Below are 26,160 nucleotides of genomic sequence, written 5' to 3' on the forward strand. Positions count from 1 at the left end.
TTTTGCTAAGTTTGTAATAGAGGATTAGCAAAGTGCTGTCATGGTGGCCCCAGTGTCATATTTTCAAGATCCTGCCTTCCACCCTCCTCAGCCACCAGCTCTGCTGGCATGAGATGGAGAAGTTTCTCGGCTGAAAGGCAGGGGTGCGTGGTGGCTCAGAGGAAGGGCTCAGGCAGGGTTCAAAGCCCTGACTCTGCTGCTGCTGAGCTATAGGTGCTTGGTGATGTTTCTTAATATCTCTGTGCCTCAGTTGCCTCACATGTAACATGGTATTGTGGACGCCATCGTGCTCTGCCCGCTGACACTTGCTTACCAATCTGATGTCCAGCTTCCAGCACCTGTGACATTTTGCATGAGGTTTTCCCATGCCACCAGAGCTCTGGCCCAGGGTGGGCTAGAAAGGCTGGGGAATTGATGCCCATCCACCTCCAGGAGCAGCCTCAACCAGGGACTGAAGGGAGCAAGTGTATCCAGAACCCAGCTGCCTCTCCTTCCGAGGGGGCAACTCTAAGGCACGTTCAACGCTGCCTCTAGGAGTTCCCCAGCAGGCCTGAGCTCCACCTGCCAGCCATGATAACTGGCTTAATAAAGCAAACAACACTGGCTGCCTTCCTTCCCAGACCAAGGCTTCCTGGGATCACTTCCCAAATTTAACCACTCACATTCAAATCCTTGTCTCAGGGTTGGCTTCTGAGAGAACCCAAACTAAGACAAATAGGGATTATGCGCCCATTTTAGTCGAAGAGTTTTTCCAATAATTGTAAAGTGCTTAATAGTGCTTAGAACATACTGAGCATTCACTCAATGTTAGTTCCGATCCTTAATCCAGTAATATAGCCAAAGGAAAATATGTTAGCACATAAAAAAAGAAAGCATCAACTCGTTTTGCCCTTTTTTGTACCAAGGGAGGTCTACATGCCTGCCATCTCCTGACGTGGAAGTGGAAGCAACATGGTTTATGTTTCCTCTCCACTACCTGGCAAAGTCACCTGACTTCCAAGCCTCACGGCCATCTGTAAAATGAATGACAGTAGTTCCAGCATTGTGGGGCTGAAGTGAGGGTTAATAAGGTAATACATATATGAGAATAGGAAGTGCTCAAATAAATGCCCAATAAATGTTAGCAATTCTAAATGTTTTACATTTTCACAATTTGACTTCCCCACAAAAAAGGCCCATATCTTGTTATCAAACATTAGCTTCTATTTCTACTACTTTACCTTTAAAATAAATAATTGCCAGGCTCGGTGGCTCATGCCTGTAATTCCAGCACTTCGGGAGGCCAACGCGGGCAGATCACAAGGTCAAGAGATGGAGACCATCCTGGCCAACATGGTGAAACTCCATCTCTATTAAAAATACAAAAATTGGCTGGGTGTGATGGCGCACACCTGTAGTCCTAGCTTCCCTGGAGGCTGAGGCAGGAGAATCGCTTGAACCTGGGAGGCAGAGGTTGCAGTGAGCTGAGATCAAGCCGCTCCCCTCCAGCCTGGTGACAGCGTAAGACTCTGTCTCAAAAAAAAAAAAAAAAAAAAAATCAGAATGATAAAACTAGAATAAGATAAGAGGTTATATGATTTAAACTCATGGCTTTTTACATTTTAAATGTGTTTCTGTATTTAGGAAGTATACATGCAGAATTCTAGCATGCATATGTTGTGTAGTGATGAAGTCTGGGCTTCTGGTGTACCCGTCACCTGACTAGTGAACAGTGGAACCCAATAGATAATTTTTTAACCCTTACCTCCCTCCCACCCTAACCTCATATCTTTGTCCAGTACTTTTGCTTGTAACCTGTACATTTTTAATACAATCGTGTTGTTTAAAGACAGGGATGCATCTGAGAAGTACACTGTTAGAGAACTTTGTTGTTGTGGGAAGATCATAGAGTGCTTACACAAAACTAGATGGCATAGCATACTGCACACCAGGCTATATGGTATAGCTTACTGTTCCTAGGCTACAAACTTGAACGGCATGTGATTATACTGCATAGGGCAGGCAACTGTAACACAATGCCAAGTATCTATGCATCTAAACATGTCTAAACACAGGAAAGGAACAGTGTAAATACAGTATCAGAATCAGATGGGGCCAGGCGCAGTGGCTTACACCTGCCTGTAATCCCAGCACTTTGGGAGGCTGAGGTGGGTAGATCACCTGAGGTCAGGAGTTCGAGACCAGCCTGGCCAATGTGGTGAAACCCCATCTCTACTATAAATACAAAAATTAGCCGGGCGTGGTGGCGCATGCCTGGAATTCCAACTATTTGGGAGGCTGAGGCAGGAGAACCGCTTGCGAACCTGGGAGATGGAGGTTGAAGTGAGCTGAAATTGTGCCACTGCACTCCAGCCTGAGCGACAGAGCGAGACTCCATCTCAAAAAAAAAAAAAAAAAGGAATTTTATGGGACCACCCTGGCATATGTGCTTCATCATTGACCAAAACACGTTGTTATGAAGCATGTGATTATATTACGTGGTTTAGACTCTGAGCGTGGTTAGATTCCCTGGAGAATATTGATTTTACTTCCTGTTGTTTTAACAATCACCAACTCAGGTTCAGACTGCTGGCTCTGTCTTGCCTTCCGTGGACGACGATTATGATAGCCATCCAGACACTGGCAGTGAGAGGGGAGGGGACTTGGCCTCCCCAGGGCTCCCAGGGCTCTTTCTAACACAAGCAGTTTCTCCAGTCTTCAGCTTTGCCTCTCGGAGTCTCACTGCCTCTGGCCAGCAGCGAAAAAGCAGAAAGTGCACAAAGCCAATGAGTTGCTGCTGGTCTTGTGATATTTCCTTGTCTATCTCCAGCCTCTGGAATCCATACTATAGGTTGGTCAGCATGAAGGAAAGGGTCAAGGTTTCTGTCTTTCATCCTTAAATGGGGGGTGAATCAATTATTGGAGAAGTAATAAGAGTGAATCACTTCTTATCTAGAGGCCAACACATTGAATACTTCCTATAAATTACTGCAGTAAGTGAGATTTAGTCAAGGAAGAACCAACAATTGCTATGGTCTCTACGACTTTCCTCTTATGGATTATTTTGGGGCCAGTTGATATAATCTTTATAAATATTTTCAGAAAACTTGTTTCTAGTTTTGGTCATTTAGAAACACTTAGTTTCTAAAATTCAGTATGTTGTGACTTGAACGATTTTTTAGTATTTGCTTGTTATTAGAAAAATAGAAAAGGAATGAGTAAGGCTGGGCATGAAGTCTCACGCCTACAATCCCAGTGCTTTGGGAGGCTGAGGAGGGAGGATACCTTGAGGCCAGGAGTTTGAGACCAACCTGGGTAACATAGTGACACCCCGCCACGATCTCAACAACAGCAACAACAAAAAGACATTAATGAACTTTAAAAGCATATAATCACCTTATTCATTTCCTGTAAATATTTCAGGTGTTTGCTTTGCATTTGTGCTTGTGGATATACAGTTGACATTATTCCAAGAACTCAGGAGACATTCTGTGGGCTCAAGTCCTGGCTCCCCCTCCTGATAGCTGCATGACGGAGATGACTTTGGGTTTCAGTTTCCTCATCTGTGAAATGAAAACATAGTAGTCCTCCCTGGATGGGGTTTTGTTTGAGGATTTGAAGATCTAGTGCAAGTAAAGTGGCTAGAATAGTGTCATTGTTCTGAGAGTTTAAAAGATTTTGTTTTGTTGTCTAGGAATTAAAGACTAACGCCAACAGAGATCACAGAAAGCAACGGAGAGTCGTAATTTATAAGAAATGTGACCAATTTGTTCTTTCCTCATTTGTCTGAGGTGGTTCACATTCTGAAAGATCCTCTGTTCTTTGGGTTCCTCAAATCCTTTTTCCTTCTTGCTTTGTGAGCAGAACCTTGCTTTTCCTGCTGGAGAGAGCCAGCTGGGTCCTGGGTCCCTCTTTTCATTTAGGCCGTTGTCCCCTACTTTATGTTCATTAAGGATTTGGGGAGGATGGGGAGGAGGAATAAATCTCTGAAAAAAATGCAGAGACCAGTTTTCTTATTTTAAAATCATGGTCTTTAAAGAAAAATATACTAAAGGCTGGGCATAATGGCTCACACCTGTAATCTCAGCACTTTGGGAGGCCAAGGCGGGCAGATCACCTGAGGTCAGGAGTTCGAGACCAGCCTGACCCATATGGAAAAACCCCGTATCTACTAAAAATATAAAATTAGCCAGGCTTGGTGGCACATGCCTGTAATCCCAGCTATGCAGGAGGCTGAGGCAGGAGAATCACTTGAACCTGGGAGGCAGAGGTTGCAGTGAGCTGAGATCGTACTACTGCACTCCAGCCTGAGCGACAAGAGCAAAACTCCATCTCAAAAAAAAAAAAAAAAAAAAGAGAAAGAAAGAAAAGAAAAATATATTAAAATCTACCACTAGCAATTACATTTTCATTTTATATCCAGAAAATGGGCTACTCACTTGGCAATTGGTCCTAGGTTTCAGCCCTCCTAAGAGATTTCCACAGCTTTTTTACACCCAGGGTGGAGTTCCCCGTGAAGGCCAGCCCTCCTCCCTGGCAGCAAGGATGAATGCACAAGGGAGCCTGTACCACTTGCTACTAACGACCTTTCTACTCTGGTTCCCCAGGAGCAGCTGGGAGCTTTTTAGGGATGATTTGTATTAACACTCTGGTCCAGAGGTAACCGGGCCCACTCTGAAGTTAAAAGTTGTCCTTGGGTTCAAGGTGAAAATCTCAGCCTGGTCTTCAGTTGTTTTGTTTCTCTGTTATATACATTTATTGAGGTTTAACTTACATCCATAAAGTGTGTACATCTTAAGTGCTCATCTCAACAAAATTTTACACACATGCATACCCGTGTGGACACAACCCAGATCCAGGTACAGAACATCTCCGACCCCTGGTGTCCTGTCCCAGCCCAGGTCATCCTCCCCAAGGGTGACGGCCATCTGACTTCTGTCACCACAGGTTAGTTTTGCCTGCTTTTGAACTTAATATAGATGAAATGCTGTAGGAGACGCTCTTGTGTCTGGCTTCTTTCACGCAGCATTGTGTCCATGAGATTCATCCATGTTGCTCTGGAGCAGTAATGTGAGCTTTTTCATTGAGTAAATACATTCCATTGTCTGAATTTCATTGTAGTATTCCATTGAATGAATATACCCAATGTCTTCATTCTGTCCAAATGGGCCTTTGGGTTATTTCCAACTTGAAATGTACAGTCATGTACATTTCTAATTAATGATTAATATGGCCTTTGTCCTCCTGTGATGACCCTATTTTAACCAAGTTGCGGTCACTTATAACCATGAATGTAGCTTTCAAACTGTTTGGATAAGAGGAATAAAGTGGCGAGTATTTATAAAGTGACTTGAACTTTACAATTAAAAGATCATTTACTTTGAAAAGCTGTATAAATGTTATTTAAAATAGCTATGTGGCTTCTATCAAGCGATAAGTCATCTCTGAGCTTCAGTTTCCCCATCTGTTAAATGGATTTAATAATAATACTGTGCAAAAATAATAGAATTGTTTCAAGGATTAGGTGATAGTGAAGTAAAGCACTTAGATGGAGCCTGGCCATCTGAATGCTCAATATTAATTGCTGTTATTAATTTTTTATCATAATGATGATATAGCGTAAAGTCAAAGATGCTATAAAGTTGCACGAACATATAACACAAAGCAACCAGCGTAAACCAAGTGGTTTTTTTAAATGCCAGACATAAGTTGTTCTGCTTTTCTTCCTACTTTATAACCTCTTTCCCATCAACCTTGATTCCTATAGTTAAATAAACCTGTATTTAAACAAAGAGATCTCCTGGATAAGATGGAGGAGGAAGAAAAAAGAAAAAAGAACTTGGGCTGGGGAATCTGATGATTGTTGGGTCAGCATTAACTTTTGGCCTCAGTTTTAACTTTGGGGGACTGTTTTCATTGTTTGTACCTCTGCCTTAGATTCTCTTTCCTGGCCTTCTAATAATAGGTCATCATTTGAATTTAATCTGATCTGATCCAGTGTCAGGAATTCCAAAGGCCAGAGAGACAACTATTTCTTTTCCTTTTTTCTTTGGAGACAGAGTCTTATTCTGTCACCCAGGCTGGAGTGCAGTGGCAGGATGTTGGCTCACTGCAACCTCTGCCTCCAGGGTTCAATCAATTCTCATGCTTCAGCCTCCAGAGAAGCTGGGATTATAGGCGTGCACTACCAGGCCAAGCTAATGTTTTGTATTTTTAGTAGAGACGGGGTTTCACTCCATTGGCCAGGCTGGTCTTGAACTCCTGGCCTCAAGTTATTTGCCCACCCCAGCCTCCCAAATGCTGGGATTGCAGGCATGAGCCGCCATGCCTGGTCTAACTTATTTCTAATCTTACATGTTCCATTGGCTTCCCACATGGAATCACATTAAGGTGCCATCATTTTAAGTGTGGATGCTGCAGCAGAACCCAGGTGGCTTTGATGAGAATGTGCAAACATGTAAGATTAAAAAGCTGCTATTGACAAAGCAGGGGAGTTATTATTATATAAATAGTCTTCAGCCGCGTCTTTGGATTTATGGTACTGGTCATTTCAGTATTAGTCAAGAAAGCTACTCCACTGGGCAATCATTCAAAGAAGGAGGGAAGAACGCCTCCTACACCCAAAGGTGTTTCCTAACTCGAAACAGAAACACATTTCACACATTTTTAACTTTTAATTTTGAAATCATTTCAGACTTCCAGGAAAGTTGCAAAAATAGCACAAAGAAACATCTACTCTTCACCCAGATTCCCAAATGTGAGCACTTTGCCATATCTGCCTCATTCTTCTTTCTCTCTGTTCACACCCACACGCATACACATACATGCACACAAATACATGTACACACACTCTGTCATTTTTTCTGAACCACTTAAGTTGCAGACATTGTATCCTTTTACCCCTAAATACTTCAATGCATATTTCCTAAAAACAAGGCTATTCTGTTTAATACCTACAGTATAATTATCAGACCTAGAAAATTAATACTGATGCCCTCTTAGCAATATTACCTAATCTGCAGGCTGTGTTCAATGGCCAACTAATGTCCTTTATAGCAAATGAAGAATTTTTTTAGTCCAGAATCTAAGATCACATATTATATGCATTATATTTAGGTGAATCTATTTCCTCAGAAAATAATCTTTCTTTTTTTATTTTTGGAGACAGAATCTTACTCTGTCATCCAAGCTGGAGTGCAGTGGTGCAATCTTGGCTCACACTGCAACCTCTCTACCTCCTGGGTTCAAACACTTCCCCTGCCTCAGCCTTCTCAGTAGCTGGGACTACAGATGTGCACCACCATGCCCAGCTAACTTTTTTTGTATTCCTAGTAGAGACGGGGTTTCACCATGTTGATCAGGCTGGTCTCCAACTCCTGACCTCAAATAATCCGCCCGCCACAGCCTCCCAAAGTGCTGGGATTACAGATGTGAGCCCCGCACCTGACCTTCCTCAGAAAATATTCTGAGGGATGTTGAACTCTCCTTATTAGAAAATCCTTCCCTTAAGATAGTATTTTTGCTCTCCTGTTAATTGGATGACCAGTTGAAGGACTAGGTCAAAAGAATGTCTTCTAGCATATTTGCCATGGGAATAGGGCATGAAAGTAATCAAAACAAATATATTTCATTGTGTTGATTATATGCAAGTTAGACATCATTTAGGAAGACTAGGTCTTCCTGGCTTTTCAGAAAAAAAATGTTAGCATGTCAGTCATGGTGCTGCTTGGTGTTGTCTGTTGGTTGGATGTTAAGCTGTACAATTTGTGTGTCCTGGCAGCCAATGCCTAGAGGTACAGATGTCCCTTCTAAGAAAGCAGATGCTGTGTTTCTTCTTTCTTCAGACAATGGTCATAGCTGCTACACTTTCTTTGGCAGATGTGGTGCTGGAGAAAGCCATGCACAAGTGCATCTTGAAGCCCCTGAAGGGGCACGTGGAGGCCATGCTGAAGGACTTTCACATGGCCGACGGCTCGTGGAAGCAACTCAAGGAGAACCTACAGCTTGTGCGGCAGAGGAATCCGCAGGAGCTGGGGGTCTTTGCCCCGACCCCTGATTTTGTGGATGTAGAGAAAATCAAAGTCAAGTTCATGACCATGCAGAAGATGTATTCCCCGGAAAAGAAGGTCATGCTGCTGCTGCGGGTCTGCAAGCTCATTTACACCGTCATGGAGAACAACTCAGGTGAGGCTGCTGGGAGCCCAGGATCCGTGCCACTTCCCTTCCGGGCCAGGCACAGACCTGTCTCCTGTCAAACTTTCTGATTCCCAGTATCTCCTCCCTTTGGTCTGTTGATTTCACCAAGTGGCTTACAAAATTATAAGTGATTCTCTGATATCTGACAAATTAGTCACATGCAGTGGATTAAAATGTAAGCAGATGAGGGCAGCAAGATTTTTGAACCAGGCCAGTTTAATTAAAGATTTAGTTCAGGGTATGGTTACAAATTCAGTCTCTGGAGTCTGAGCTCAAATTTTTCCTCCGAGAAGAAGAAAATTAACAGAGGGAGTTTGGCCCTCTTAATCCACCTTGCATGCTGCAGTTTTCTGTGTCTGTAGCCGGATGTGACCCTTTCTTTCATAAGGTGGGGATTAGCCGAGACAGCACACACATAGCCCCAAGTGCAATGGAAATATCAGCAATTATCATTACAACATTTTGTCCAATGAAGGTTTGTTTCAATGACCTATAGTATGTGAAAGAAACTCAGAGTATTCAGTCATAATGAGGCCTCATTAGAGCCATTTCATTGGCTCGCCCTTCTTTGCTACAAGCTGAAGCAATATAATTGAAATTCTCCAAAGAGTTACAAACTTGGAAAGCCAGCCCTCAGATTTACCCTTGCTGCTTCCTGTAGATGTAGGAGTAACTATGAATCATGGATAGTGATGGAGCCCTGCATTGTCCCAGGTCTTCAGTAAGCTTATTGTAATTCCGAGGACGGTTACAAACTTTTCTTCTGAGTGAAACTGCTTAATGGAGAAGCAGCAGAGAGAAAACACAGGCTCTATTAACGACTGCTTGAGTAGACAGGAATGTGTGTGCACTTTGGGAATTGTTGAGTGAAGACATTAAAATATGAGCTCCTGGGCCTGGTAATGATAGGATGTGAACATCGCCTCCTAAGTCTGCAAGCATATTTCACATATAGGAAATGTATTTTTTATAGTTCAGTCATTTCTAAAAAATTCCCCAAATAATATCTGCACGGGATTATGCTCCTCTGAAGCAGTTTCTCGACATTGATATAGACAGGATAATTCTTTGTTGTGGGGCTGTCCTGCTTCCCGCAGGAAGTTTAACAGCATCCCAGATGTCCTCTGCACACCCACCCTCCAGTTATGTCAATGAAAAATGTCTCCAGACAGTGCCAAATGTCCGCTGGCGGACAAAATCATCTCCAGTTGAGAACCAGTGATATAAAGAAAACTAGAAGTAAAGGCTAACATTTTTTCCAATATGTTTCTATTAGTCAATGTATATCTTTAACATATACCGAGCTTGCACATTTAAAGAAGTTAGCTGTGTGCTCACATTGAATACAGAGCAAAGTTTGCTTATTTCTGGTTTGAGTTTGGTCTTGTCATTATGTTTGTGAATAATATGCACAGCAAGCAATAGGAAATAAAACACAAAGAATTAGCATAAGTAAATATTTTATAAGTGTTTTATACTGTTTGCTAAAAGTTAAAATATTTTAAAGACTATTCTGTTCTATCACCTAATTTTATACAAATTATAAAACTAGGGAGAAAATCTGTAATGTGTTCAGTGATTCATAGACATTCATTCTGAAACTGTAAGGGCTGGTCTCTAACATTAGCAGCTGGGAAGGGTCACAGGCTACACAGGATTTCAGAAACACCCACCTCTGTTTATAAATAATGCAGTTCCCCAGAGTGACTCCTTGGTTTCTAATAAAAGCAGCAAGTAGGATATGAAAGAAAGAAAAGTTGGTAAAAATATTCCATCTCGTTGTTTGTTCCTGCTCTCAGGGAGGATGTATGGCGCTGATGACTTCTTGCCAGTCCTGACCTATGTCATAGCTCAGTGTGACATGCTTGAATTGGACACTGAAATTGAGTACATGATGGAGCTCCTAGACCCATCGCTGTTACATGGAGAAGGTAACTATTTTTGAGAAAAGTTGAAGGAACTGGGTGATATTTTTTTCACTTTTTTATAATTGAGATGAAATTCCTGTCACATAACTATCATTTTATAGTGAACAGCTCAGTGGCATTTGGTATATTCACAATGTCATGCATTCTCCCCCTTTATTTAGCTTCAAACTGTTTTCTTCACCCTATAATAAAACTCTGCACCCATTAAGCAGTTACTTGGGTGCTTTTTTGACATCTTAAATGTTAACTGCATTTTTTTTTTAATTAAAAGAATGTACTAACCTTTTTCTGATTACAAAAGTGATAATACACACTCACGGTAGAAAATTTGGAAAAGTCTGGAAAAAAAATATAACCCCATCTTAACTATACTTCACTAAGATTGCTTAATGGCAATAAAAAAAATATGTTCAGTAGAATAAATGTCATTAAGAAATGGTTTCTTTGATTCCAAGAGGAAATTATAAACTTTTGTTGAGAATACTTCCATTGCCAGAAAAATAAATAACCTGTTCTTATGTTAGTGAAATGGATAAAAGTTTGGCCTTGTTTTCATTTTTTAAAATTTTACTTTCAAGATGAAAACAGTATTAATTTTTTTCCAGTTTTCTTTTTAAAGTATCTGCCCATTTTTACAATAAAAATACAGGGGTGTGGAATCTGTGCAGTTTGCTTTCAATTTATCATCTTGGCAGTTCGGGTTCCTTCTTCTTGTGTCTGCCTAACCCCAACGTGTCTTAGCAGAAATTCCTTCTCCTTACACATGCCTTAGGTATTTTGCCATGGAAATGATTAGAATGTTTGGCACGGTAGTGCACAGCCTTGAAAAGCAGAAATAACTGGGACTGTATGTGAGCTTGTCTTTTTAAAGGAGAACAAATCAAGGCCTGTGCACCGTGAATCCTCTTAATCCATTTTTATGTATCCAGATAAAAGCCCAGAGAGGCCCTGGGGGAGATTTTTATGTATTCTTTCCTCCGGTGAGTTTCAGTCTGGGCTTGAGTGGAAAGGTCCACCTCCGACAGGATTCCCTAAGGAATGTGTCATCCCAGCATTTTCCCTGGAGGGAATGAAATGCATTTTTATCACCCCCAGAATGTGCCCCTTAGTCTCCTCAGTCCTGTAATGTGAATTCCCCAGGCCTTGGTTTTCCTGTCCGAGGAACTGCCCTCCCTGGAGCCCTGAATTTGCCCTTCCCACGTGGCCTAGCTAGTGCTGACTCAGGAGGAGGGATCTCTCTCCTCCCGTCCCTAACCCCAGGCAGGTATGAATGGGCCTCTTTCATGCTTTCACCCTTTAGCTTCTTCTGTCTCCTCATTAATATTCCAGACCCTGCAACCAGACACTTCTTGATGAGCCTTGAGGCTCTCCCTGGAGCTTTTCTTGCCTGCTCTGCCCTGGGATTAGACAGGACAAGGCCAAACATGTGGTTTTGCCCAGGGACCAAGAGAAGCGTGTTAGTGTAACACGGCATGCTTTCCTTCCGTCCACTGGAATATTTGTTATTAATATAGTTTGAGGTTTGGTTATTCTTTTTCAAGCTTCAATCATGTTTAATTACAGTAAAAAGTATACAGAGCTCTTAGGGCTTTGGGGAAAAAGACATGCCAGTTTCACTTAGAAAGTCACGATTCCATTGCTGACAGTGTGCACTCAGGACAAACATTTGCTTATATCTTGTGGCCCAAGGATAGAGACAGCTACCTCCTGCCCCTTTCTCAGATGGGCCCCCGGCAAGGTCCTGTGTTGATAACTGATGGATAGGTGGCTGTCATCTCCCCACAAATCCCACAAGATAGACAAGGGCACAGCTAGTGAGGACACAAAGCGGCTGATGAGCTCGCACTTGAACTAGAGCCTGCTTCCACTTAACCGTGTCTGGGACTTCTTGGCTTCCTTCCTTGGGAGAGCAGGCGGCCTAGTCGGGTTGGCTGTGATCACAGACCAGGCCTGCACGGCATCGAACTGAAGCTGTGCATCCTGGGAGGAAGAGGTTACTGAGCAGTGGCAGCAATACAGATGGGGCTTTTCCATGCCTGCCCAAAGTCCTCTTTGGTTTGTGGGGTAGCAGCCACGTCTCTTTTCTGCTGTTTAAGTAGGTATTCTCATTTGCCAAAAAGGCGCCACAGAATCCCTTAGAAGTGCACAGCTCTTGTGGTAGGGCTAAAGTTTTGCTGAAATTTAAAACCTTCTCTAATTGCATCCACATGTTTCAAAGTGTGGTCAGCTTTGTGTTTCCAGCATTTTTAGTTTTCTCCTTAGTGTCCTGAACAGATGAGAGCTAGGGAGTCTAACATGTGAAGTCCAAGGGAGCCCCCCTCCACCCCTACAAAGATTCTAACAGTCTTCCAAGTCCTGTTGCTCAAATCTTGACCCCTCCACACAGCCTTTCCTGAATGTGTTTATATTGATTTCTCCTGAAATTCTCTGTATAGCATCTGTATTCTGGATTACTGAGTTTCACACACAGTCACATGCTGATTTGTTTGTGGGGCAAATATTTGGTAAAGCTCAACAATTCAGGCCAGGCAAGGTGGCTCACACCTGTAATCTCAGCACTTTGAGGGGCCAAGGCAGGTGGGTCACTTGAGGTCAAGAGTTCGAGACTAGCCTGATCAACATGGAGAAACCCTGTCTCTACTAAAAATACAAAATTAGCTGGACGTGGTGGCGCATGCTTGTAGTCCCCGCCACTTAGGAGGCTGAGGCAGGAGAATCGCTTGAACCCGGGAGGCGGAGGTTGCTGTGAGCCGGGATCGTGCCTTCCCACTCCATCCTGGGCAACAAGAGCGAAACTCTGTCTAAAAAAAAAAAAGAAAGATCAAGAATTCAAAACTCTTAACTAGGGCAATTATACTGTAGGTGGCAAGGTCTGGAAAACCCTTCACATCACTCTACGCAAAAAGCTTGACATGTGATCAATGGAAAGTACATGGCTCAGGACGACCCAGATTATGCTGCAGGAAGAAATAACCTCAAGTTTTCATCCACAACCTTAAAACAACAAGGGTGCTTTTCTTTCTCGAGTTCACATCCAGCGCAAGTTTGCAGGGTGTGCGGCTCCTGATCCACATGAAGGGGACAGTTGCCATCTTGCATGTTGCTACTTGTTGACCAGAGAGAGGCTTCCATGGGGTCTCACATAAACAGTCAACGGCGACACTTCTGCGCAAAACTCCTTTTACCAAACTGACTTATGATCCCTGCAGGAATAAATTGCCAGTGTTTTTTTTTTAGCAAAAGACACATTCATAAACTTCTGGAGAGTGGGGACTCCGATGCTACTTCTTACAAACCTATTTCTCCCCTGTAGCTCGCTGTGGCTCACAGTAGAGATTCGATGGGTATTCTGACAAAGAATGTCTGTAAATCTAAAATGTGCTGTGCCCAATTAGGGAATTTTAAATAAACATTCAGGGCGACACCTAGTGGCTGTTCAGCACAGAGACCGTAAATTCCTCCCCAGGCACCTAATTATGTTAGGACAAAACATAATTATTCATATGAACGAATACATACACATCTCACAGTGTCCGTCAGCCCTTTTACACTCCTCAAGAACATAAGAGATCATTCCTAAAGCAGCATCACCGGAACATTATTTTCCTGTAAATTATTTTATCCTAGATGCCAGATGTTATGTTAGTAAGGGGTAAGGAAGGGAATCAGGGGAGAGAAATTATGTTTGAAATATTCACATTTTTGTGAACAGTTCTTTCAAAGTGTATAATTTACTTAAAATTCAGAAAATATCCATTTAATATTTGTTGTTGTTGTTGTTGTTGTTTGTGACGTAGTCTCGCTCTGTCGCCAGGCTGGAACGCAATGGCTTGATCTCAGCTCACTGCAACTTCCATCTCTCAGGTTCAAGTGATTCTCCTGCTTCAGCCTCCCGAGTAGCTGGGATTACAGGCGCCCGCCACCACACCCAGCTGATTTTTGTATTTTTAGTAGAGACGGGGTTTCACCATGTTGGTCAGGCTGGTCTCGAACTCCTGACCTCGTGATCTGCCCGCCTCGGTCTCCCAAAGTGGCTAGGATTGCAGGCATGAGCCACTGCGCCTGGCCATGTTTTTCTTTTTTAGTTTTTTTTTTTTTAAACAAAACTCTTTTTTTTGAGACAGAGTCTCGCTGTGTCGCCAGGTGCCAGGCTGGAGTGCAGTGGCATGATCTCGGCTCACTGCAACCTCTGCCTCCCGGGTTCAAGCAGTTCTCCTGCCTCAGCCTCCCGAGCAGCTGGGACTACAGGTGCACACCACCACACCCAGCTAATTTTTGTATTTTTAGTAGAGACGGGGTTTCAGCATGTTGACCAGGACGGTCTTGATCTCTTGACCTCAGGATCTGCCCACCTTGGCCTCCCAAAGTGCTGGGATTACAGGTGTGAGCCACCACGCCCGGCCAACAAAATTCTTGTTTATCAGAAATAGAAAATATCAATTTCTAAAAGAGAAAGCCAAGGGCAGGTGTTGCCAGGAGTCTGTGGACTGATGGAGGTGATTCTGGCCTTGGATTGTCTCACAAGCCTGACTTTCTCCCCACCTTGCTATCAGGACTTAATACCCCAACTATGCCTGGCAAACATTTTTCACAATTGCACTGTAATAATTTTGGCCAAGAAAGGTGGCTCATGCCTGTAATCCCAGCACTTTGAGAGGCTGGGACAGGTGGATCAGTTGAGGCCAGGGTTTGAGACCAGCCTGACCAGTATGGTGAAACCCTGTCTCTACGAAAAATACAAAAATTAGGCAGGGGTGGTGGCACATGCCTGTAATCCCGGCTACTCAGGGGAGGATCGCTTGAACTTGGGAGGCGGAGGTTGCAGTGAGCTGAGGTTTTGCCACTGCACTCCAACTTGGATGACAAAGCAAAAAGCAAGACTCCCTCTCAAAAACAAACAAAACAAACGAACAAATGCTTTAGAGGCTTGGTCAGTCTCACGCACTAGAATGGAAATCCCATCAGTGGCAACAGGAACCTTGTGAGGCTGGCTTGTCTGTGCTCCCCTGGCCCCTCCCAGGCCTGGGTGGCTCCATAAATCTCTGCGGGATGGCTGTGTGAAGGGCCAGTTGGAGGAGTGAATGGTATGCTCTTGGACATGTGCTTCTGTGATCCCACAAGGAAATGCATGTAGAAGAAATACTAAAAACACAAAACATGCCCTCTAACGCTGGCATCCCCTGTTAAAAACCCAAGAGCGGAGGCTGGCACTGGGAGGACCCACTCTTTCTGCTCTTTTCAGGAGGCTATTACTTGACAAGCGCATACGGAGCACTTTCCCTGATAAAGAATTTCCAAGAAGAACAAGCAGCACGACTGCTCAGCTCGGAGACCAGAGACACCCTGAGGCAGTGGCACAAACGGAGAACCACCAACCGGACCATCCCCTCTGTGGACGACTTCCAGGTGCGCAGCTGGCCACCCCTTAGCTTCCTTCGTCCTCCAGGAATGCAGAGCTGGCTAACCCAGTGCACCCCAGCTCAGAGTTCCCCACTGTGTTGAATTATTTGTCAGGAAAGGGATATCTCAAACCACCCTCTGGCCTTGTTACACTGCTCTGTTTTCTTTACATTTATATATGCATGGGATATTTGGCCCAAGTTTTGCTATCCTTAAGAAAACCAAATTGCATGAAGGCAGGATTTCTGCCAAAACAAGCAGGCAAGTCAAAAAGGAGGAGGAAGCGCTTGGCACAGGCATTGGAGATTTTGTTTCATCAGGAAACAGCCGCTGTGTTACGCGATGCAATTGGCCTAGTTTCTCTTTGAGAAGAGGGAGAAGATGTGATGTCTGTCCTCCTCTCCTTCCCTTTTCTCTCGCCCACTCTCCAAAACAGAAGACCCCAGGATCGCAGCAGCAGCAGCAACAGCTCTGGCAGCAGTGTGCAGCCCAGAGTGACTGGGAGAGCATCTGAGCGAGTCCTGCTCAGGTTGCCTGACAGGGCTTTTCCTGAACATGAGCTGCTGCTTGGGAATGTGGGATTCCCAATGGGCTTGTTTCTTATAAAGCAGAGGTGGGTTAGGGCTATAGAAATCTTTACCCAAGGCCAGGCATCAGGGCTCATGCCTGTAATCCTAGCACTTTGGGAGGCCAAGGCGGGCGGATCACTCGAGGTCAGGAGTTCAAGACCAGCCTGGCCACATGGTGAAACCCTGTCTCTACTAAAAAATATAAAAATTAGGTGGGTGTAGTGGCAGGCATCCGTAATCCCAGCTACTCAGGAGGCTGAGGCAAGAGAATCGCTTGAACCCAGGAGGCGGAGGTTGCAGTGAGCCGAGATCAAGCCACTGTATTCCAGCCTGGGTGACAGAGTGAGATTTCATCTCAAAAAATGAAAACAACAACAACAAAGGAAATCCTTACCCAACACAATAATTCCTGATTCATTCATTGTCTGTGAAATAATGAGTGAGTTGCCAAATGTCTTCAAATAATATTTTGAAGGTTTTTAATTAAATGATAAAACCTGCCTGTCCTTTGTTTATGTGTTCCCCATGATGAGTTTCCAAGCAGGGAGGGATCTGGAAAGCAGGACAGATTTGTCTACATGTCCACATTCACCTGCCTTGCCTTTTTTTTTTTTTTTTTTAAGATGGAGTCATCTCCCTCTGTCACCCAGGCTGGAGTGCAATGGCACAATCTCTGCTCACTGCAACCTCTGCCTCCCAGGTTCAAACGATTCTCCTGCCTCAGCCTCCGGAGTAGCTGGGACTACAGGTGCTTGCCACCATGCCCAGCTAATTTTTTTTTTTTTTTTTGTAGAGATGGGTTTTTACCGTGGTGGCTAGGCTGGACTCAAACTCCTGGCCTCAACTGATCCACCCACCTCGGCTTCCCAAAATGCTGGGATTACATGCGTGAGCCACCGTGCCTGGCCATTTTTTTTATAAGAGCTCTGAAAATAGAGGGTCAGATGAGGTGGCTCACACCTGTAATCCCAGCACCTTAGAGGCTGAGGCAGGAGGATCACTTGAGGCCAGGAGCTGGAAACCAGCCTGGGCAACAAAATGAGACCCTGCTCTACAAAACACAACACAAAATGTCAAGTTAGCCAGGCGTGGTGGTGGTCACCTGTAGTCCCAGCTACTCAGGCAGCTAAGGTGGGAGGATCACTTGAGCTGAGGAGTTTGAGGCTACGGTGAGCCATGATCACACCACTGCACTCCAGCCTGGGCAACAGAATGAGACCCTGTCTCAAAAACAAAAAAAAGACAAGTCGATCTTTGCAAGCCAAGATCAGCGCATTCTTCGCCAAGATTGCAGTATTCTCGGAAATTCCTTCTCAAGCACATAAACCTAAAGAGTGAGAATGCATGTGCTGTACACTCCCCACTCTGTTGCACTGTTTAAGAAGGTCCCCATGCCACTCAGCACATGCAGACCCCTGGGGTGCCATCATAGAGCCATCCAGGGAGGGGCTGCCTGAGGCAGAACAGAGGAAGTGAGGAAAGTTCGTTGTTCCCTCCCCCACCTGCCAACACACCCTTCCTCCTCCACCTCTTCACCTGGAGCCCCCAGACACCATGGAGCTGCTGCTTCTGCAGCCTCTCCCTCCTGCCCTCATTGACCCTGCTCACCTTGGAGGCGCACACCTTCTCAGAACGTAAACAAAGAGGGACATGCTCAGCATTCAGCTCAGGGGTCAAAGCAAAACCTCAGACCCAAGCTCCATCTGAAATCCCTAAATCAGAGGTCAAAGGCACAAAGGTTTTCTCACATGCGAAGAAAAAGTACACCTTAGCGGTAAAGGCGGTAGAGCTGACCCTGCCACATCCTAGCTGTGTGGCTTTAGGCACGTTACTTAGCCTCTCTGTGTCTCAGTTTCTTCACTGGTCAAAGAGGGATCATGTAGACCCTGTCTCTAAGGAAAAAAATGTTTAAAGGGTGTCAGTGTCACTCTGGGTGCTTCCCACTAGCTCACCTCTCTTGCAAAGTGACTGGGCTAGCAGAAGTCCTCACGGAAGCAGATACAAAACATATCAGATACATGTGCAGAGCTCACCATCCTTCCCCAAACTTTCCCTTCTATTGTCCCGGGAAACCCTCGTGGTGACCATGCAGGCACCTGGGCAGAGAGCCCTCCTTCCCTTCACTGCTGATCAGGGTTGCCAGATTTAGAAGAGGAAAATGTATTTGTTTTCTAGATGCAACTCAAATGTAACTGGGTGTTCAAGATTTCATCTGATAACTCCACTCTTAAGGAAACAGAAACAAAGTTATCTGGGGTCCCAAAACCTAAGAGAACCCAGTGTGAGTTTAAGATTCTTTATGCCAGGTCTGGGCTTTGTATCTTGTGAGATCACAGGTTTACATATTTCATGATAGCATGTGGCTGGCACGATTGCAGCGCCTGAGCCTGCAAATGTCTTTGTTTAATTTCTTGCAGCCTCACCTTGCACGTAATCAGCTCCATCTGCAAAGTATTTGGCAGAATCAACATTCTTCTCCTGACTTTTTCCACATTGTGTCCAGAGCCACTAGGAGCCTTGTATTAGATTGAATCACATGAAATCACCATTTAGGGGAGATAAAAAATAGTCAAATGTCAGCACTTTTTTTGTGTGTGTGATTCAACCTAAATTATTGCCCTTGTCTAGGATTATTTTAAAAGTATGTTAAAAGTGAGAACAAGCTGGGTGCAGTGGTGTGCACCTGAAGATTTAGCTACTCAGGAGGCCGAGGCAGGAAGATCACTTGAGTACAGCCTGGGCAACATAGTGAGATCCCATCTCTTAAAAGGAAAAGAAAAAAACAAAAAGTGAGCACAGTGTGTGCTGTTGTGTCGATATTTTAAATCTCTTTCTCCTGACTTCCTTCATACTCTTGTGCTATTTGGTTTATTTTTCAGGCTGGGAAAAAGCCCAGCATTGGATGTGGTTCACATTCTTAAGCAGGGGTTTCTTAGCTAGGCTTTATGAGGGATATGGAAAGATCAGAACCAGGCCTGCATGGACTTCTGGCTTCTTATAGTTGCAGTGAATCATGTAGTTATCCTTGCCGCTGTCCAAAGTCAGATAGCCTCTTTGCTTGCCATCCAAAGCCTCGTGGCCTGACATCAGACATTATGACGGGACAGGGTCTGGAAGTGGCTCACAGTTACCCCCTCCCCTGGTCTCCCATCATGCTCACCGTCTAGTTTTCTCTTCTGACTGTCTCAACATTCTTCTTCCACCTGCAGAATTACCTCCGAGTTGCATTCCAAGAGGTCAACAGTGGCTGCACAGGAAAGACCCTCCTTGTGAAACCTTATATCACCACCGAGGATGTGTGTCAGATCTGCGCTGAGAAGTTCAAGGTGGGGGACCCTGAGGAGTACAGCCTCTTTCTCTTCGTTGACGAGACATGGCAGCAGCTGGCAGAGGACACTTACCCTCAAAAAATCAAGGCGGAGCTGCACAGCCGACCTCAGCCCCACATCTTCCACTTTGTCTACAAACGCATCAAGAACGATCCTTACGGTGTCATTTTCCAGAACAGGGAAGAAGACCTCACCACCTCCTAGAGGACAGGTGGGACTTCCTAGTGGTGCATCCAAAGGGGAGCTGGAAGCCTTGCCTTCCGGCTTCTATGTGCTTGAGCTTGAAAAGCAGTCACCTCCTCGGGGACCCCTCAGTTTAGTGACTAAGCCATCCATAGGCCAACTGGGCCAAGGGCAACTTTAGCCATGCAAGGTAGCTGAGGTTCGTGAAACAGTAGGAGTCTCTTTTGGCAATGGAGAATTGCATTTGATGGTTCAAGTGTCCTGAGATTGTTTGCTGCCTACCCCCAGTCAGGTTCTAGGTTGGCTTACATGTATGTAGATGTGCAGAAGAAACACTTAAGGCACAAGCTCTTTTGAATTCAACAGCAGGTGTTTGACAAGACTGTCCGATGCAGCGCGTCAGGTGATCCTCACTCCTGTGGATGGCTTCATCTCTTCCTTCCTTCCTTCCTTTTTCCTTTTTTTTTTTTTTTTTTTACAAAGAGCCTTCATGTTTTTATATATTTCATAGAAATTTTTATAGCAGTTGCAGGTAAACTGTCAGGATTGGTTTTTAAAATATTTTTGTAACTTTAAAATATTCTATAATTATGCATGTGATTTTAACATTTAATATTCAAAAATAAATCTCTTGCTGGATTTGAGAGTATTGCATTTTAAAAGTCTCTCTTCTGTAACTGGATGTTTTGGCAACTTTGTGGGGAGAGACAGCTGGATTTCTTAAAGCCATGTATTCCTGACACTGGCCACAGAATGCCTTTGGAAATCGGATGTACTGTTACCTTGTTCACGTTTAGTGGTGTTTTGCTCTTTTGTTTTTTAAACAAATGATACTGAGAATAAGGAGAGAAACGAATGTAGAGAGAGGTAGAGAGAGAAATACGGACTCTAACAAAGGACTGAGGAGTGCAGTCTGCTGGTTCAGGCTCTTCGAAAGATGTGGAAAAAGAGATAGAACGAACCACCTATGCTTAAAATACTGTAAATATGCAATGAGGTTTGGCAAAATCTACTCCGTGTGTGATTTGCTTTTAGAAACAATTTTGAAAGCCCCCTGAGAAAAATAAAAATCGGGACTCCACGTTTGGATTCCTTTCCACGAACACCCGCTTCATTGAAGCTGTTTTTCTCTCTCCTGGAGTTCCCCTCTGGGGTCCCCTTCCACACTCTCTCGGGGAAGCCTGTCTTCCCCTCCTAAACTCCATCTCTCTCTATTCCCTTCCACTCAGTGTGGAGCTGCTTTTCTCTCCTGGATTGTATCTTTCTGGATTCTCTCACTCAGTGTGAGAGTTAGCTGTTTCTTTCTCTCTCCTTCTCCTGTTTGTCTCTCTCTTTAAATAAATCACTTCCTACAAACAAACGAACGAAAAATCAGGAAGAATACCTTTTCTCCCCTTTCCAGAGAAATTAAAACTAGCAGCATCAAACTATTGGGACCCGAAACCAAGTAATGTATAATGTGGCTTTTGTGGAGTTAAATAAGATGCTGCACAATGGAGAAAAAAATTGGAAATACACACACACAAAACTACATTATCAGAATCTACAGTGAAATTAAACTTACGTTAAATAAAACCAGTTTGCAGGTGCACAAACGATGAGGGTCTTGTATCCATGTAACACAGGTAGTTACAAAAGCACGCTATTGTACTGTGTAAAGATGCATAGTCATCTAATTTGGTTGGCTTTGTACCTTGTACTTTTTTTAGCCTTGGCTAGAACCCTCAGCATATACTGTGTTGTACTTCCTTTTGTAAATGATTTTTTTAATGGAATTTTGCACATAATACATTGTAATACTGTATGATAATCATGTGTGAAAATAATTTTTGAAATGTCCTTTGGTTGTCTTTTCTTTTTTCCTTTAGAGTAGGAATATATTCATGCACCGCACAGGGTCGTGGACAGATGAAATCCAAGCCAGGATTTGTGGTTAGAAGATCTATTCAGGGTGTAAGCAGAAAAGCTCACGTTTCTCAGAAGCTCCTTCTTTTTTTTTTTTGAGACTGAGTTTCGCTCTTGTTACCCAGGCTGGAGTGCAATGGTGCGATCTTGGCTCACCGCAACCTCCGCCTCCTGGGTTCAGGCAATTCTCCTCTCAGAAGCTCCTTCTGACAAAGGGCAAAAGTTAAGGAGCAGGAGGAAAAGATCATCTTCCCACCTGAGAATGTTTCTATGGTTTTCTGGTACAGTACTTGGCTTAGTTGGACCCGGAGCAAATCACAGGTAATTGAACAAGGAGTTAGCCGGGGCCCTGCAGACAGCCCCGCCCTGTCCTCATACCACCTCTGTAATGCCCTGGCTGACAGGTCAGCGCTGTTTCAGAACTGACAGGACAGAGGCTCAGTCTCCTCGCTGCTATACTCCCCATGCTTGGAATGGTGCCTGGCATATATTAATAGTAAGTGCTTAATAAATCCTTGTTAACTGAAGGAAGGAAAACACAAGTTTAGAAGGGTTTCTAACTCATCAGTGGGAGAGATCCCTAAAGATTAGAACGGGGACTGAATGGGCTGCTTGCTTTCGATGTTTACAATGAACTCAAAGATGACAGCTCAGTCCATATGGTTGCCCTTCCCACTCTTCAAACTAGGATCATCAGGCTTTGTTTTAAAGCAGGTCACAGCCTTTGGATGCGAGGCAGCCTGTGCAGCTTTCCGCGGGATGAGAGCAAGCCCAGAAAAGGAAAAGGTAGCGTGGGCAGAAAGCAACATCACAAGACAGTCCCTGGTTTCGTCGTTGGGCAATGCTTCCCTGTTAAAATTACAACACAGCATGCGCCTCCACTTTCCCCCCATGCAGGCATTTCTCACTTCCCAAATTGCCAGGAAACAGACTTGGGTGAAGGTTGGAAGGAATAAGAGGAGAGTAAATATACACATGCTGGGTGGAGGAAGAGGAGGATGCATGTCCAAATTTAAAAATATGTTATAGCTAAGGTGGGAGGATCGCTTGAGCCCAGGAGTTGGAGGTTGCAGTGAGCTACGTTCCCACCGCTGCATTGCAGCCTGGATGACAGAGAAACCCTGTCTCCACCCAAAAAAAGTAAAAATAAAAACATGTTATAAAGTTGAATGCTGGCCAAAAGAAGGGATTTTTTTTTTTAAATGTTGCATGCACTGCCAAATACTTTCACTCTAGCACCACCCCTCCCCCTGGGACACAGAATAGAAATAGCGACTGTTGAAGTAGTTCATACCATGTGGAAGTTACAACTTCCGATCTATGAGAAAATACAAAGGACAGGAAACCCAAGCATGAATGCTTCCATTCACAAATGTGGTTCCGTCCTCATTGGGCAGCTGTTACCTTCAGCTTCTTTAAGAGACTTGAAATGAGGGAGCACTCCAATCTCTAACAGCATGCCTGGTCATGCCTGGTCACACCTGGTGTGATTAAATTCTTCCATTTAAAAGTAGAGTTTGCCTGAATTCTGAGGCTCTATATAAAACACTTAGAATATGATTACACTAATGAATCTGAGTATTTCCTTTGACTGCACACATTAGAACTGCTATAGCCAGCTCTCATTTCTCACTGCTGGGGAATTGGGGATGGTCAGATCCTGCCACCTGGGGAGACGGGTTCAGAACCTAAGGACCAGGGGTGGCCAGGGAGGAGCTCCTTCCTAGACGGTGTGTGCCTCTGTAACCAGCCTTCGGTTTCCTGGGGGAAATACCACTACACCATAATTAGCTCCATTGCTTCCGTTTCTTCTCATTTCCCCAGCATGACTCTGTGGGCTGGGTTTTTCGTAAATGCAGTAGGTTCGAGGATGCTCTTACCTCTATTCCAACGCTCGTTGACAAAATGCAGGCTCTGATCCTTTTCACAGTTTGTTTCTGCAGTTCCAACCAGAGATTCAAAAACTGAACCCAGTCCCACTGCAAACATTACTCACCCACACTACCTGTCATCAAGGCTCGGTGTCCTCTCTTCTATTGAATAGGTGGCTCTCAGCTTGAAGTCACCTGGAGTCTTTTAAAACTCCCGATGCCCCAGCTGCCCAGCTTGTCAGAATCTCTGCAGAGGTGACCCAGCAGGCCACATTTATTTTAAACTTTCAAGGTGCTTCTGCTGTGAAAACCACTGGTTTAGATCAAAATGTGGATGTCAATATAAAAACACACCTGGGAGAAGTAACGCCTTGCCTAACCAAGACCACTGACAGCTAACCAAGCATGCACTCTCAACCTGATTTGGCTGGCAGAGGACCATGGAACGTGTACTTCTGGCCTGGTGCTATCCAGTAAGAATACGACGCAAGCCACAAAGGTGATTGTACATTTACTAGTGGCCACCTTTTTAAAAAGCAAAAGGAAATGGGTAGAATCAATTTTAGTAATTTTATTTAGGTCACCATATCTCAAATATATTTCAACAACTAATCAAAAATACCAAAGAGGTATTTTACATTTTTATTTTTTTATATTGTGTCTTCAAAGTCTTGTGTGTATTTTGTACCTATAGCACATCTCATTTCACACTGGCCATGTCTCAAATACTCAGTAGCCACATGTGGCTGGTGGTGACCATACTGGAGAGTGCAGTTCTAGCATATCAACTAGGATGATTTTAAATGTTAAAGAAGAAAGCTGTATGTGCATATAAAATAAAAATATATTCACAGGTTACATCTACAAAGGAACAGACACATGCATACTGTCAAATACATGTACCTGTTACTAGCCAGAGATGCAAATAGCATCTTGCCTCTTCAGGCGCTGCTGTAAGGCAAACATAAATTAATCCATGCAAAGTGCTTAGAACATCCAGGCACCACACCACAAGCACCGTTAAACGTTACTTAATATTATCGTCAGATAATTGGCTGCTTTGACATTTACCCCCTACTGCTTATTTCTGCTTACCCATTCACGCTATTATCTGCTGGCAAGTTTCTTGTGAAACAGAAGAAAGGCAGCAATGAGTATCAAAAGTTTAAGAAAAATGTATTGGGGCAGGTTGCTCAATGTAGGAAGGTCATCATAAAGTGAATACTAGTCATTAACTTTATGTTTGTTACTGCTGATGGTGGTGATGGTGGTGATGGTGGCGGTGGTGGCGGTGGTGATGGTGGTGTGTGTGTGCAAGTTGAGAGTAGCTCATTTTCCCCATTCCCTGCTGGCCAAGAGCATCATCAGGGCCCATAGCCAGTGGTGACTTTCGCCAAGAAGGGAAAAGAAAGCAAGGGAGTTTGCAAAGACACTTTGCTGACTTCCCAGTCACAGCCGCAGTAAAATCCCGAGAGGAACCATCTCTGCCTGCATAAGAGTCTAAAATGGTATTTCCCAGAAATAAATTATTAAATAAAAGCAGAAGTATAGTCAGTGATTATTTTAACAACTTTCCTCCACTTTTTTCCCCTTTTACTTTATTATATTCACTAATTTATATAGAATTTGTATGTACATTTATATCATTTAACAAGATTGTTCTTTAAAACATTGTGCTTTGCCAAGAAGAATATGGAGTTTAATGTGATTAATTTTCTTTATTTCTGATGTCATGCTTCTGATTTCTTGCCACTTCTACAGATTATGAGAGAATGCACTTATTTACCACATTACAGTTGCCATGCATTTTATCTTTCTCACTCCCATTTTTCTCTGGAGCCTATTGATGTACGATCTTACGCAGAACAGACTTATGCATCTATTATCTACTAAAAGAAAAACTACAGAAAACAATAAACTGCTAGCGACTCATTAACCAAGCAGAAAAAAAAAAATACGTAAGTGAACCAGCTAGGACATCACAAAACTTCTATTTTTTACTAGCACATGAAAATATGAGACTTGACAAATAGCCAACTCTCATTGAACAGATAGTTTAGAGTTTTGCTGTGAAAGCAGAGTCCATGAATCAAGCATCATATCTTTTGGGAGTCTGTGAGAATCTCAGACCCCTGGCAAACCTGCTGCATCAGAATCTGCATTTTAACAAGACTCACGTATGCATTCGAGTTCGCTTGAGAAGCATTGATTCAAGGTATATTTGGGGCAATGGCATTTGTGCCGCTGATACAAATACACAAATGTAGTAGGTGTGCTGCTCTTATAACCCTGCAGGAAAGGAGAAGAAAATAGCTCATAATTATTTTACTAAGAATAAGGCTAACTTCGTTTAAAATCGCATACATTATGGACAAAAGGCTTAACATGCAAATGTCAGGAGCCAAGTTTTTACTTCATTATATATGTTCAATTATATTCTTATTGCTTTGATGGGGAAAAGGGCTTGAAGGGCGGGGAGAAAAGATTCTGAAAATCAGGTTGGATTGCTGAAGTCAAACTTAATGATTTTGCTGAAGAGCGGCTTCTCTCACCTCCAACACCTGTGTGAGGGCAAACAGGGGCGGCGCAGGGGGAGCACTCTGTCTGGGCCAGCAGCTTGCACAAGCACGTGTCCATGCACAGATGTCGCCATGCAGTCTGCACAATTAATTAGTCGCACTGTCTGAATGTGACATGGGAAGTATATAAGATTTTTTATTATCTTAAAGAACAGCTGGGCCGGGCTCGGTGGTTCACACCTGTAATCCCAGCACTTTGGGAGGCCGAGGCAGGCGGATCA

At 43.8% G+C, this 26,160-nt stretch overlaps 1 protein-coding gene and 1 long non-coding RNA gene across 14 annotated transcripts in view; one reads left to right on the forward strand and one right to left on the reverse strand.

Moving 5' to 3' along the window:
- RIN2 (Ras and Rab interactor 2) overlaps positions 1-19,689 on the forward strand; it is a 241,351-nt gene extending 221,662 nt beyond the window's left edge. For all 13 annotated transcript variants that reach the window (XM_032248107.1, XM_032248110.1, XM_032248113.1 and 10 more), the window contains 4 exons: positions 7,858-8,163; positions 9,975-10,106; positions 15,346-15,509; positions 19,282-19,689. In XM_032248107.1, the coding sequence (XP_032103998.1) occupies positions 7,858-8,163; positions 9,975-10,106; positions 15,346-15,509; positions 19,282-19,605 (926 nt within the window). In that variant the 3' untranslated portion in view covers positions 19,606-19,689. The remainder of the gene's footprint in view (positions 1-7,857; positions 8,164-9,974; positions 10,107-15,345; positions 15,510-19,281) is intronic.
- LOC116530130 lies at positions 11,950-21,421 on the reverse strand. Its single transcript, XR_004259844.1, has 3 exons — positions 21,307-21,421; positions 19,335-19,338; positions 11,950-11,961 (listed from the first exon to the last, which is right to left on the reverse strand). It is a non-coding gene; the product is annotated as an uncharacterized LOC116530130 (long non-coding RNA).
- Between the last annotated feature and the right edge of the window lie 4,739 nt (positions 21,422-26,160).

Source organism: Sapajus apella, unplaced genomic scaffold (genome assembly GCF_009761245.1).
Source record: "Sapajus apella isolate SASKATOON/1434 unplaced genomic scaffold, GSC_monkey_1.0 scaffold65, whole genome shotgun sequence".
Classification (NCBI taxonomy): Eukaryota; Metazoa; Chordata; class Mammalia; order Primates; family Cebidae; genus Sapajus; species Sapajus apella.